Source organism: Xenopus laevis, chromosome 1S (genome assembly GCF_017654675.1).
Source record: "Xenopus laevis strain J_2021 chromosome 1S, Xenopus_laevis_v10.1, whole genome shotgun sequence".
Classification (NCBI taxonomy): Eukaryota; Metazoa; Chordata; class Amphibia; order Anura; family Pipidae; genus Xenopus; species Xenopus laevis.
In genome coordinates this window covers 109,339,856-109,355,502 of record NC_054372.1, presented here as the reverse complement: position 1 = coordinate 109,355,502, position 15,647 = coordinate 109,339,856, and the positions used below count along the sequence as shown (strand labels likewise).

The window sequence follows — 15,647 nt, the reverse complement described above, 5'->3', positions numbered from 1 at the left end:
TGGATACATATAATAACTGATTTTGGACAATGTACCACCTCTCACTATGTACGTTATATGAAAATGACACTTGTCCTTTATCAATAAAAATTGTTGGAAATTAAAAACAAATTGACACTGCTAGAGTATTGTTGCTGTTGACCTCTTTATAATGTTATTTTGCATCTTGGTTTCAGTGTGCAAAGACCCACCGTACAAAGTAGAAGAATCTGGATATGCTGGTTTTATTTTGCCAATAGAGGTCTATTTTAAAAATAAGGTAAGCCATTTAGAATTTATTTACATGTAATAAACAGTGACTAGTCACCCAACTTTCCTTACACCTCATTTTAAATTTGCATACATTTCTGTAATATAATTATTCTACATTCTGTTGCCCAAGCACTTTCCAGAAAAACTACAAAACAGCTTTTCTCTGGATTGGAGAAAGGATTCAGGGAAAGCATGGGCATAATAATAATCTAAATTGGCTCTATACTAGAGTTAGCTTTGTGAGGCAGCCACTTTTGACTCAGACTTGATTCAGCAAGACAGAATAGAAGATGTTCTGGTTTAGGGACCACAAATTGATATCGAGTTCGGTTTATTTTGTAACGTAGTTTTACCCTATTTGACCCAATTCTAACTAACAAGTATATACATTTACTTTTCTTATGGTTAAAACAAATGTAGGCCCAGAGCAGTAGAAGGGGACCTGCTCTAATTCCAGTTAGGCAAATTTGAATTTGAATCATTATTTATGGTCTTGAATACGACATAAACTATTATAACTATACAGTATTTATATAGCTCGTTATGAGCTAAGAGGGGCCCTACCAAAAGTTTGAAAGTGAAAGGGGGTATTCTTCAGGTACTTTTCACTGTCTGAATATATTTAATTCTGGTCTGTACAGTAGATGTGCACAATCTTTGTTTTTAAAATGATTTTTTTTTTTATTTATTTGAAGATTCATTTTATTAATCACTAACCAGTGACTATAATTGCTAACCAATTTTGGGTTGGTGTTCCCCCAGGGTACAGTGTGCAGCTGGCATCTTCTTGTTTATTCCCAGGTATGTAGCCATAGGCAGGAACGTGCACAGTGCATCCCTGCTGTACTGCACCTGTCCATATTGAATTTCCTCAGGGGATACCTGGGAACAGGCAGGGATATGTGGCTGTGTACTTTGCACTTAAGTAACCTGGTGCAGTAGCACCTTCAACACCTTTTCAGTAAGGTTGATATTGCAATTAGTTTCAGTTTGCAAATGAACCGCTTATATGTAGAGGCAAGTCATCATCTAAAATTAATTTTTAGTGCATCCAAATTAAAAGCAAATGTGGTCCTGCATGTTAAGGCCATCATGCAAGTTTAAAAATGCTGAATGATATGGAAAGTTTTACACAAATCTTTAACTCTCAGAGTGTGCCATTTCATAAGCGTATGCCAATTATGTGATGATGTCACTTGTGAACTTATTTATCAATATATTCAAATACTTGGCTTGTTAATTCACTTAATGGATGCACTTGATAATAAAGTACACTTTGAAGTTACAGATACCATAATATACAGTCATATGAAAAAGTTTGGGAACCCCTCTCAGCCTGCATATTCATTTACTCCACTTTGGAAAAAAAAGATAGCAGTGGTATGTCTTTCTATTCCCAGGAATATCTGAGTACCGGGGTGTTTTCTGAATAAATATTTTTAGTAAAGCATTATTCGCTTGTATGAAATTAAATCAAATGTGAAAAACTGGCTGTGCAAAAATTTGGGTACCCTTGTAATTTTGCTAATTTGAATGCATGTAACTGCTCAATACTGATTACTGGCAATACCAAATTGGTTGGATTAGCTCATTAAGCCTTGAACTTTATAGGCAGGTGTGTCCAATCATGAGAAAAGGTATTTAAGGTGGCCAATTGCAAGTTGTGCTTCTATTTGACTCTCCTCTGAAGAGTGACAGCTTGGGATCCTCAAAGCTACTCTCAAAAGATCTGAAAACAAAGATCGTTCAGTATCATGGTTTAGGGGAAGGCGACAGAAAGCTATCTCAGAGGTTTAAACTGTCAGTTTCAACTGTAAGGAATGTAATCAGGAAATGGAAAGCATAAAGCAATTGTTTGAGGAGAGCACTCAGAAGCAGGTCTGCTGTGATCAAGCTTTATTCCAAGACTACATATTACACAACATGTTTCGAGCCTTGCATGCCCTTTCTCAAGTGTAACCCCAGACAGAACGTGAAAGCTTTTTAAACACACCCTTCCCATCCCCCCACCAGGTGGGTAATTAATGTCCTCAGGTGTATCAAGGTCTTTGCATTAGGCAAAGATCCATTCCTTTCCAAAGTCATTGGGGGGAATTCACAAAAGTGTCGGGAATGAAAAAATGTCTTTAAAATGTCGTAGAAAGTGTCGTGGCAACAGCCGACAAATTCACAGAGCATTTCTCCTCCAATTTTCCGACATGTGCGACACTTTTGAATTAGTGTCGTTAAAAGTGGGCGTGTTTTTTCCGGCACCACTTTTCCCGACATTTTTATGAATTGCTCGTAAACTCATTTTTTTTACCGACAATTTTTCAGACATTTTAGGCTCTCCAAAATGAAAATGTCAGTTAAATTGTCTTTTAAAAAGTCTTGGTAAATGCCATTTGTACGATGAAAAGATATACAACATTTTAGAAAATTGACAGATTTACGAGACATTCAGAGATGGTAACATCTGCCTTTGTGAATTTGCCGTTCGTACGACATTTTACAAATTTGTCGACCGACACTTCTGGGTTTCTTTTTTTACCGACACTTTTGTGAATTCCCCCCATTGTGTTATACAAAAAGTCCATTCACTAGAAAAAACATTTAAAAAACATTTTAGAATTACATAGACGTATATAGAAACAATAAGTGCCTTAGAGACATATCCCCATAGTTATAGATACATTTAAAACAAAGCAACAATGTATCCATGATAATGAAATTATTTTATTTTTGTATCAAGACAACAAAAGTTTATTACCACAAGTTAAATCCCAAGCAAAAGGGTTTATCTAGTACTGCACATAGAAAGAGTGCCTACTATGGGCCGAAACAGGCTATTGTTTATTTGCCAATTTTAACATATACATATATTTGGCTATGTCGCTGGTGAATTCTGTATTCAGGTCCTGCAAGTTAAAGAAAGAAAAAAATGTTATACATCATTAGATAAGGTTGCTTATAAAAAAAGTCGTTCAGTCCCTCCAGAACTAGTGTATTAAGTCGTTTAATCCGTTTACTTCATCTTGTAATAATTTCTTATGTCTATCCCCACCTCTTCTATCTGTTACGAGTTCTTTCTGTACACAACACCTCAATTGCATCGGATTATGTTTGAATTCATTAAAGTGTCTGGAAACCTGTGTTTGTTGGTGTGTTCTCTTTAAAATTTCGTATATATCCTCTTTTTTCCTGAACCCTTTTTTTACCTCCCTTTTTGTCTGGCCTACATAGCCCATACCACACGGACATTTTAGGAAATGGAAGGCCACAGGCACATTTACTGTAATACCCAGGTCTGGCAGGCCAAGAAAAATACAGGAGCGGCATATGCGGAGGATTGTGAGAATGGTTACAGACCCAAAGATCACCTCCAAAGACCTGCAAGAACATCTTGCTGCATATGTCGTAACTGTACACCGTTCTACAATTTAGCGCAATTTGCACAAAGAACATCTGAACCCGCCAAAAAAAGAGTTGCTTGTATGCAAAAGCTCATTTATACAAGCCACAGTCATTTTGTAAAAAAGTGCTTTGGACTGATGAGACAAATTTATTTATTTGGTCATAACAAAAAGCATTTTGCATGGTGGAAGAAGAACACCACATTCCAAGAAAAACACCTGCTACCTACTGTCAAATTTGGTGGAGGTTCCATCATGCTGTGGGGCTGTGTGACCAGTTCAGGGACTGGGGCCCTTTTTAAAGTCGAGGGTCGGATGAATTCAACCTAATATCAACAAATTCTTCAGGATAACATTCAGTCATCAGTCACAAAGTTGAAGTTACGCAGGGGTTGGATATTCCAACAAGACAATGACCCTAGATACACTTCAAAATCTACAAAGGCATTTATGCAGAGGGAGAAGTACGATATTCTGGAATGGCCGTCACAGTCCCCCGACTTGAATATCATCGAAAATCTATGGGATGATTTGAAGCAGGCTGTCCATGCTCGGCAGCCATCAAATTTAAGTAAACTGGAGAGATGGATGAATGGTCAAAAATACTGCCATCCAGAATCCTGACACTCATCAAAGGCTATAGGAGGAGTCCAGAGGCTGTTACATTTGCAAAAGGAACTAACTATTGATGTAATATCTCTTTTGGGGTGCCCAAATTTATGCACCTGTCTAATTTTGTTATGATGCATATTGCATATTTTCTGTTAATGCAATAAACTTTGTCACTGCTGAAATACTACTGTTTCCATAAGGCATGTTATATATTAACTAGGGGTAGGCAGAGTAGGCACTTGCCTAGGGCGCAAAGCTGGGGGGGGGCGCCAGGCACGTACCTGCTCTGTCGCCTACCCCGTGTCCGGTCTCTCTCAGACTGCCGAGTGCAACTTTCATGAAAATGTGCCTCTGCGCATGCGCGAGCACCATTTCGCACATGCGCGAACACCGTTTCGTTGTTATATATTAAAAGCAGAGCCGGGCCAACCCCGCCAGGCACCCTAGGCAACCTGGCGGGCATGGCGCCGGCTCAGTGTGCGCAAAACTATGCATGCGCGAAACTACGCTCCGGCACGCTGCAGCGTAGTTTCGCGCATGCGCAGTTTCGCGCACACTGAGCCGACGCCGGCCCGCCAGGTTGCCTAGGGTGCCTGGCGGGCACGTGCCTACTCTGCCTACCCTTAGTTCCGGCCCTGATTAAAAGGAAGTTGCTACTTTGAAAGCTCAGCCAATGATAAACAAAACTCCAAAGAATTACGAGGGGTTCCCAAACTTTTTCATATGACTGTATTTATTTACTCTTGTAAGAAACTGAAAGTTGATTACTTGCCTATTCTTATCGTAGGAGGAGCCTAAGAAAGTCCGTTTTGACTATGACTTATTCCTGCACCTTGAAGGACACCCACCTGTGAACCATCTTCGCTGTGAAAAACTCACCTTCAATAACCCCACTGAGGAGTTCCGTAGAAAACTGCTGAAGGCTGGAGGAGTGAGTAACATTATTAATTGCAAATAAATCAACAAGGGGTAGATACTGTCTTGATATGTTATTATAATTGTAAACCAGGGGTGTCCAAAAGGTAGATCAGGATCTATCATTATACCTTTAGCTGGTGATCAGTAGATCTCAAGACACAAGCTTGTCTAAATCATCCTTCTGTTTCATGCTTTTCATTCAGATTTTTTAATGTGAAAGTGACATAAAAATAGATGTTTAAATATAACAATATACAGTTTCTGTCCACATATACAGTCCACAGGCAGAGATGGGTTAATGCACACTTCAGAAGGCAGGATGGCTTCAAAGAAATTAACCAGTTAATTTCCGTCCCACTAATCCTCCCCATCCCTGCATTAACCCCTCTCCTATCAGTTCTTTGTCATCCTGCTGCCAGGAGGTAGGATCTTAGTTATATTTTATTTACCAGTATTGGATTCAGAGGACGGTTTATATGACATGAGAGGGCGCTGTCTTTTCCTGGTTAGACAACCGCATGCCACAGCACTACTTAGTCTACCGAAGGCCACCATACAAACAAGCAGGGGTCAATTTCAGACATGCTTCAGTGCTGTCTCGTATCCTCTGTAGGTGAAGGCATGCTGTAGTGCTGCCGACTACCACAAGTAAAGGTATGCCTTAGTGTTACCAGGTCTCTCACAACTACATTTTTGTGTCAGAACGCTTCAGTGTGCACTTCCAGTCCAGCACAGGACGTTCATGTCTAGCAAACACCCACTCTACAGCCCCAGACCAAGTCTGTGGCGAGGTTACTCTCACACGGACACAACATTCAGCTCTAATCTGAACACAGATGACCAGCATACATGTCTTTTCTTTGAGCCCGACCAGCGCTCCCAACACCCACACTAGCCGGAGCACATCAAAGACCTGTATTGGATAGGTGTCTGGATTCGAGACAGATTCTCTGACATGCACTAGCCAGTTGGGGGATTCTCATTGACACTTGTGTGGGAGTGTAATAAAAGTCGGTAACGGAAAAACTATTTGCAATGTGAAAAGTTATGCCTTTGCGCAAATTTAATATTGCTTTTGCGAACCCGGAAACTGTTTAGTGACCACTTTCACATATAATGTGTTATGCCAGCGCATACTGCATTCACTTCTATTTGAATTTTATTTTTACTTACAACAAACTTTGCAGAAGTAATTTCCCTTACAAAGTGTATTCTTATACACTAAAATATTTCCATTGTGGTTTCATTTCTGCAGAGACATCTTAATAATGTTAATGCTCTCATTCCCTGTTTATTTTCTTAAGGTTACAAAGTAATCAAAGTAATAATTTTGTGTGGCTGACATTCAAAAAACCATCTAACTCACGGAGTCATATTTTCCAAAGGATTTAATAGCATTGTCGTGGTGATTACCGGCTAGCAATTGGAGAATCAATATTTTTTTAATTAAGGATGAGTCAGTAAACCCAATAAAAACTGCATACTTTGTGGGATTTCTTCCTGCAACCCAGGATCTAATTTGAAAATAGTCTAAACAAATAAAGATAGAAGAAATTAAGAGTGTTGGTATTCTGGCTTGCCCTTAACCATTTCCCCCACCAGGTGCATTGATTTTGCCATATGTTGTTAGACAATACTTGGCATTACATAGATCTCTGAAGTGTAAAATCTACTGCTGTGGCCATCAAGCCATTGACCTCTGCTACCATAGGTTTAAGATCTGCGTCAACTGTTGTTTAAGGTGCCAACACGATGGTCCTTCAGAAATGACCCCCAGCCTAGCATACATTAACAGGCAGTGTGGGCGAAATCTACCAAACTGTCTGAACAAATATAGACATGTATGGCTTGTGTTGCTTGTTTGGGTTTTCACCTTATTGCAGAAACACTGTATAATATGCCTCTAATATAGACAATAGCTCTATGTGCATATTTATAAAAAAACTTGAGAGCATATTTTTGCCCATGTGAGAGGTGACAGACAGAGGGCATTTGTATTGACTGTAGGCAGAAATGGGTGTTTTGGGCATTCTCTTGACATTATCCTATGTGATATATGGTAATTTACAATATTGTCTGCATGAAAAGTCCAGTATACAGTGCATTCTATACGTATCCTCTAAAATTGTTATTATGTGGCTTAACAGCACAGGCTCTGTATGTAGATGAACCGCACGTCTCACCTTTCCTATGCTGTTCATGCTTAGGTGGTGCAGATCTCCCTAGACAGTCGGCAGACGTCGATACAATGTAGATGATTTCAAAAAGAGAGTCGCACAAACACCAAATGTATTGCAGGTGTGGAGCTTACCCCTTTTATTGTGACCACCTGTGCATCAGGTGGTCACAATAAAAGGGGTAAGCTCTCCACCTGCAATACATTTGGTGTTTGTGCGACTCTCTTTTTGAAATTATCTTAACAGCACAGGCAACATTTTTTAGAAAGCTATTATTTTTTAAAATATCACCAAAAATTATAAAAACACAGCTGCGTATTAAGAAGCCAGTATGTATTTTATTGGCTCTTGAACACTCTAAAAGAGTAAAGATTATCTGCCATAAAGTATGCCGAGCAATTCCTGCTACATATAATGTAGGAGTTAAAAAAGGAATCATTTGGAGCACTGCAAACATGCTACATTATTATCTGTGAAAGAACCAGGTCAGTGAAATAAATTCATTTTAACAGACCCATCTCGAGCATCACATGACTATAGTGCAATTTCACATTGTTTGCTATCATTTTCACCCACTGTTCAAGCATTACTGCAGCTACACATTGTTCTTTGCCAGCCACAATTTCTGTAGAAATTACTTACTGTACAGATGCAAGTACCTTTATTGAACAGCACCACCAATATACACATCAGTTGTGCGTGACTGGATTTGCAGCTGTGATTGTAAATTATCTTTTAATTAGCAGTATAAGAGCTATGTTAAGTCTGCACATTATAATAATTTTGTATTTTTCAGACATGTACATGGGGACTTCTAGAGCTACACCATTAGTCTGTGTTGAGATGTGGGCAGTGTTAGTCTGGCCTACCCGGATACCAGGAAAACTACCGGTGGGCCCAGGGTTCAGTGGGCCCTCTTGCTTCTAACCATTTAACCTATTTCATGGTCATTCCCTATTTCTTAAGGGTCTTAATAATGGAAGAATAGAGTATAGTATGTATATATAAAAGACTAGTAGATGTTTAGTGAGGAGAGGAGGAATAATAGTTTGGAAAGTGGGCCCATGGTCTAAGGTTTTCTGGTCGGCCCCTGGCATCTCAGTCCGACACTGGATGTGGGTGAGGCAGGCTGAGCAATAGCAAAAGCAATGCAGCAGGTCCAGAACGCTAGGAATATGATGCAGACATGTAAAGCATTATGTTAGTTTTGTCCTTATGCTTTTCTATATATTTGTTTATATAGCCACCTGAACAGTTCAATATGTGAAGTCCGAGAGTTTATATAGTAGAATATGTTCAACATCTCCCCTTTCAGCTTGAGTGAGTTGAACCTGGAAAACCAGGTTTTGGGATGACACAGTGATGCTTTTTATTTTTAATATAAATGTCAGTAATCTTTTAATCCTGACCAAGGATTTTTAAACTTTTCCTTTCTTGCAGATCATGGTCATGTCAGAGGGAACTTCTTTCTCTTCAGGAACCAGCCTCCATCTTCCCAGCTTTCCTTGTAACTCATTGTCATTTTCAGATGTAAAAAAGAGCAAATCATCTCATGGATCCAAGGCAAGTGTTCACAAAGTATATCTTATTTATAAAGAGGGCTCATATCCAAATGTAAAATGTCCAGTGAATCATACTTCTCTATAAAGTGCCAAATAAATATGTGTGTTAATATTTTTAGTGTGGGGAAATAATGGTTTATCTGTAAAGGAGGCCTGATAAATGTAATTGGACTTGAGGGATTTTTTTTTTTATTGTAAGCAATGAACCAAGCCATTTTTTATTTATTGGTCTCTACACCCTTTGGTTTACCACTTATTACTTAAGCTGGCCATAGACACACAGATCCTATCGTACGAATCGAGGATTCGTCTGATTTTTGGATTGTGTGTGGAGTGTGCCGACAGCTTTCATCCAGCGGAGCCCATTGCGCATCATAATTGGATTGTTCGGCCATATGGCCGAACAATCAGATTACCCCCGATATAGCCATGCTCGTTAATGGCATATCGGGGAAAGATCCGCTATGGCCACCTTAACTGTCTGTTAAATTGTAAGGTAGGACATGCCCCTCTTCAAGTGTCTATGCAACTACATAAGATCCTCCTTGCTCCTCTATAGCCTCCAACACATACAAAACACCTTTAGATGACTAGGGGCTAAAGTCTGTGTTACTCCTTGGGCCAGGGGAGGGGTTTTAACAGTGTTTGCAGCCTGAAGACTGAATGCAAAATAAATATTTGTTGGGGAACACTGCAGAAGCCTTTCACTAAATGACATATGTCTTTTGTGGTTAATCGAATACTACAGTTCTAAAGCCAATTGCATGCCTGTGATCAGAGCAGGACACCGCAATGCCACTGTGACAAACTAGTTGTACACTGTATCATGAAAGCCTGATTGGAAGCTATTTTCTACCTTGCCAACTATTGCTGTGGGAATATTTTCTACTGTACTTTTGCAGTGTTTGTGGTTAAGTAAAGCATTTATTATTACCTTAACATCACAGAACAACAAAAACAAAACACAAACACGTAGTGGGAAAATTGCTTTATTGGGTATAAGAGAGTGACAGTTTTTTTTCTCTCTTAAACAGGACCCAAATAAACTTGTTAGTATAAACAACAGCATTAGCTTGTCAAAACCCCACAAGTCGTCAAAGGAGCACAAAGAAAAATCATCAAAGGACTCAAAAGAGCATAGAAGTGCCTTCAAAGAACCGTCCAGGGAACATAATAAATCTTCCAAAGAATCCTCGAAAAAACCCAAAGAAAACAAACCACTGAAAGAAGAAAAAATAGTCCCTAAAATGGCCTTTAAGGAACCTAAACCCATGTCAAAAGAGCCAAGGTGTGAGAACAATAATATCCTTACTGTATCCACTGGACATCAACAAGAAAAGAAACTTTCTAGCAAGAGGCCTCCACATTTGGACTCTGAGGATTTATTTGCCAGGAAACGAAAAAAAAGCAACTCTGAGTCATCAATTAAAAGTTTTTCTAATTCCTCACTCCTTATATTGTCATCCTCTGACAAAAAGCCATTTAGGGACAAATCTGTGCATAAAATCGGGAAGGTAAAGATTGAAAGTGAAGTAATGGACAGGAAGAAGCTGTCACTACCCCCATTTGAAGACATTGTAGATCCAAATGACACAGACATGGAGGATAACATGTCATCCAAATCAGAGGTACTTTTCTTTTTGTTAGAAGATTATAATAAAGTTTGTGTATTTGTGCTTTAAAATATCTGTTCTGTGTTGTAGCTTGTTATAAAGAATTCAGATATATAGTATGTTGTTAAATAGCTTGAGAAAAGAGCCCAGCTCGAAACATGTCGTGACATATTAAAGCACTTGAGTTTTGCAGTAAAGTTCTGCGTATTGGACCACCACCTTTATTGTTTGATTATATTGTTTCACTGGACGGAAGCCGTGGTTATAGGTTTACCTACTGACTCAATCGTTATTTGGTGTTGTTAAACAGCTAGTGCCATTGCTCATAATGCTTTTCCATTCTATCGAGCCAGACTTCGATATCCTACTAAGCCTAAACATAACCCTATAATTATAGATTGTATAAAGTTTGCCAACTGCGTAAATGGCCATTTTTCTTCTGTTAGCAAATGACAGGTTTCATAGCGTTCATGGCTTCTATAGCATTATTTTTTGTACACTTGAGGGCTAAAGCACGTGGTGCAATACCACAATTCTGAAAGACAATTGCCTGACCAGTGAATGCACCTGCATGTCCAGGCAATTACTGTTGCAATCAGTTAATTTTGGAGCTATTAAAGATAAAGTCACTGGAGTGTGCTAAAATAGTGGGTGCCAAAGTTTTTTTCCTGGGCTGCTGCTACTTTCAGAAAAAAATTGCGCCAGCCCAGTGACAAAATGAATGTCATCACTATCTTGGACTTTGGCTTGCATGTCAAAGTAGAGTAAAATTGTGTAAGTAAGCAGTAGGGATGTCCAAAAAGGAGCTCTGGCTTGGGCGAGAAACTTTAGTGATTGGATTCACTCAAGGTTTCTAATGTATTGGCAGTGAATCTGATTTCTAGAAATCAGTTATTTTTATAGTAATTAAATTGCCACATTAGGTCAATTCAGTGAATTTTTTGTGAAATCTATAACTTTTCCTTTAACAAACTGCTATACTTGATATCCAGTGGCATATTGTCTTTGTATACAGCACCATTGTTATGTTCAGTGAACATTAATTAAACGTTCTTTTTGGGCCATATCATTTAGGTCGTCTAGTGTCATGGGAAACAAATCGATGGGGTGACAAATCGCTGCATGTATTATGAACTTGTATCATGGCTGATATCCAATGAGACATATTTGAAATACATAGGCAAGTGTGTCAAAGTGCTGGGTATTGTTTATATTAGGATTTATTTACATTAAAGGCATTTTAGTAAGCTATGCGTGTATTTTTTCTATAGAAAAAAAAATATAAATATATATATATATATATATATATATATATATATATATATATATATATAAATAAGTGAATTGTTTGAAAGCACAAAGAGGCCCATTTAAGATTGACAAAAAGCACGAACAATCTTTGATGAAACCCAGTATGAGTTTCCTATTTTATGCTGAATTTTGAGCCAAAAAAATCTTAGCAATTTTTGTAATTTTACCCAAAACAGGCTCTTGGAATGAAGAAAAACTTTGGCAGCTTTTAGGCTTTTTTTGCTTAAATTTATTCTGTTGTAATGTATGCTTACATTTGTTGTTTTTTTTTTTTTTAATTTCGTCTTACTGTATGGTTAAAAACAAACAATTACGGGGCATATTATTATTAGTTCTCCACTAACATCTTAAAAATGCTTAAAAGGCCTAGACAAATATTCTTATAAATAATGTGACACTACTTTGCCCAAAGTGTTATTCCACTATGATAAAATTAGAACAATAAAGCTAATACTTACTGTATAAAAACAGAATATTTTAACTACCAATTCAAGTCCTATTTAAGTTATGACTATGTAAGGTTAAAATCCATTCTTTAAGTGATTTAAATATTGTTTCCTATGGCATATGGTGCCTGTTTAAAGCATATAATGAACGTGGTTACAAAAACTATTCCATGATGTTCCCTAGTGATGTGCTTGTAACCCAGTAAGTAATTGGAGATAACCATGTTGTGTAAATCATGGGCCACTAAGGGCAAGGTAATTGCATCACATTCCCACTTACTAATTACTGGTATTCTATGTTTTGTATGATGATTTCCATTCAGGTTCATAACAAGATTTTAACTCAAGTGGCTTCTGAAAAGCACTTTCTCTTCTTATTAGAATGCATGGGAGGCTATTAAATGAACCAGGTAACATTCAATTGTGTCTGCTAGTGATATAGTACTGCATATTGTAATACCTTGTATAGGAGAAAACAGTAAACCACTGAAAGTTAACGTAGTTTAAAGGAAATATATAATTAATTACTGGTGAGTAACACCCCAGAGACCCCAGGCCAGTGCTCCTTCTTCGTGCTAGAAGATTTCTAGACTTTTAAATCTACTCCAAATGCTCACCCAGCCCCAGGGCCAAAGAGAAGAATGAAGATGCAGAAGAAGATCACAAAGTATTGCTCCTACATAACTATCCCAGGGCAGTGCAGTTTTTGTGAACAGATCATTTACTTTATAATTAGATGTACAGCCCTCAAAAACATAAAAATAACTATATTCAAAATGCCAAGCAGTCCATATGATGAGAATGTTTAATTTTTTAACACTTTTAAAGAAACATTTATACTCTGTAATTATACTCAAGAATAGAAATATGAATGTAAACCTGCAGCATCTAGTGCAGTGTTTTTACACCTTTTAATCAATGGATCCAAATGAAATCAATGAATTAGCTTTATGACCCAAAAATTTTTTAGAACCAATTACTTGTCTCATTTAAAGTATTATTTTCTACTGCAGGAACTAACTTCACATAATTAAACAGATAAGCCGAGGTAAAGTATCCCTGTCTTAGAGCTTTAATTTGGAAAATGAGTTAGACCAAAGATTAATGGAAAACTGTACTCAAATTATGGTGCTTATATTACTTCAATACAGGGGGCAATTTGCTGCCTGACTCAAAACATTGTTGACTGTTTAGAAAAACAAAAGAGATTTGCATTTATTTATGCTGCCAAAACTTCATTCAACACTTTACTCACAAGCCTGCAATATAAATTTTCACAGGTAATTTACCCATGGCAATTTACGTTAGAGGCAATTGCAAGGTACCTCGCATTTCTTGACATCCACAATTTATTATTGGGGGCATAACATCCTATGTGTTATTGCCTTAGGGTTAGTCAAATAAGATTTATTTTCTATGTGCTGCATTAAAGTGGCAAGAATTGCCCCTGGTTGCCTACCAAAGAATTAATTCTGGCTGAAAAGTGAGTGCTGTTGTTTTCAGGCAATTTATTTAACATCCGTCTATTGTTTAGTGCTGCAGAAAAGATTGGCTCTTTATAAATAATAATAAAAACATTCATACACACTTCATTTGCACCCATGCTCCTTTACCCCAGGCTGTTCCAGGCCAATGTCCACTTCAAACACAGGGAAGAAGGCACATAGAATTTTTGTTGGGCTATAACCCTACAGTATTTATTGCAAAGCAGCAACTGAAGACTGGAATCAAGTTGCTAGATGTGGGTAAATTTTAATCCTTTGCACCAAATTCACCAAATCCAGGATTTGGCCAAGATTCAGTCTTTTTAGCAGGATTTGTTGAATCCAAGTGCCTCGCCGAATATGAATCCAAAAAAATCATGAGTAAAAGAAAATCCCCCCCTTATTTCCCTAATTTACATATGATTTAGGATTCGGCTGAATCTTTCAGAAATGATTTGTCCGAATCCTAAAATAGTGAATTTGGTGCCTCCCTAATTCTTCTGTTTAATCACATTACGCTTACTAGTGTTGTTGCCAGCTGTCTGACATGAGTATTTTCTCTGGCTAAGATTCTAAGGGCTCGTACAAATGAGCAGTTTTGTCTGCGCAGTCAATTATATTAAACCGGCTGTACTCATACAGATATAAGCACCAAACACAGGTGAAGTGCAGCAGTTGCGTTCCATCTGCGTTCAGCACTTACATGCACCTGTGTGAGTGCGGGTCCCATTAAAGCATATGTTGCATTCCATCCTGCACTCCCCTGCGGCTAAACACTTTAAAACTGAATGCAGGGGAGCACAGGCAAAACCACTCCTCAGTACGAACCCTAAGGGAGGCAGTCACTAATTGTCTATGAACGTAGAGTTTTTTTTGCACCCAAATGAAAATATTAGCTTTCTTGAGCTGTGTTACCAACTGTAGAAGCTTGGACAAAATCCAGCAAATGAATGCATTCAAATTAGAAACATGCACAGTTTCTTACTTAAAACATTTATTTGTGCATATTATTAACAGTAAAAATTCATATTAATACATCCAAACAGAACTTTTAGCATAACACACCACAATGTTGTGTCTCCCCCCCCCCCCCGGTCTACCTACATCATGTCAGCCACTCCCTTCTGACGCGTTTCGTGATATTGGGCGCTTCATTAGCACGTGCATGCGCACCAGTAGCATGTGAAGCGTCAGGAGGGAGTGGTTGGCATGAGGTAGGCAGACCGGGGGGGGGGAGACACTGCATTGTGGTGTGTTATGCTAAAAGCTTTGTTTGGATGTATTAATATGATTTTTTACTGTTGATGAAATGCACAAATAAATGTTTTAAAGGAGAAGGAAAGCTACGGAGGCATTTTATTGCCAATAGATTAGCTGCAATAGTGCAAGCTAGAATGCTATATTTATTCTGTAGAATGTTTTACCATACCTGAGTAAAAAGCTCTAGAAACTCTCTGTTTGTTTAGGATAGGAGCTGCAGTATTAACATGGTGTGACATCACTTCCTGCCTGAGTCTCTCCCTGCTCTGGGCTCAGATTACAGCAGAGAAGGGATGGGAGGGGGAAGAGGTGCAAACTGAGCATGCTCTTGCCCAGGGCAATGAGGTTTAAGCTGAAGGCAGGAAGTCTGATGCAGAAGCCCATGTGTACACAATAGAAGGAAAGAAATGTGCTGTTTCTTTTGACAGGGGACTCAGAGCAGCACTACTTTGGGGGATTACTGGTATATTTAGATGGACCTTTCTGATAAGGCTTACTTAGTTTTAACCTTTCCTTCTCCTTTAAGTAAGAAACTGTACGTGTTTCTAATTTATATATAACACGTGGTAGTGGACCCATGCACAGTTCTTGCTATTAAGATAACATATACCCCAAAACCA

The 15,647-nt window shown here is 38.3% G+C and overlaps 1 protein-coding gene across 4 annotated transcripts in view; it reads left to right on the top strand.

Moving 5' to 3' along the window:
* mllt3.S (myeloid/lymphoid or mixed-lineage leukemia; translocated to, 3 S homeolog) overlaps positions 1-15,647 on the top strand; it is a 119,048-nt gene that overhangs the window by 67,947 nt on the left and 35,454 nt on the right. For 2 of the 4 annotated variants that reach the window (XM_018243755.2, XM_018243754.2), the window contains exons 3-7: positions 177-259; positions 1,015-1,053; positions 5,044-5,187; positions 8,792-8,914; positions 9,948-10,541. In XM_018243755.2, coding sequence (XP_018099244.1) covers positions 177-259; positions 1,015-1,053; positions 5,044-5,187; positions 8,792-8,914; positions 9,948-10,541 — 983 coding nt within the window. The remainder of the gene's footprint in view (positions 1-176; positions 260-1,014; positions 1,054-5,043; positions 5,188-8,791; positions 8,915-9,947; positions 10,542-15,647) is intronic. The other 2 variants (XM_018243757.2, XM_018243756.2) reach the window with 1 other exon arrangement.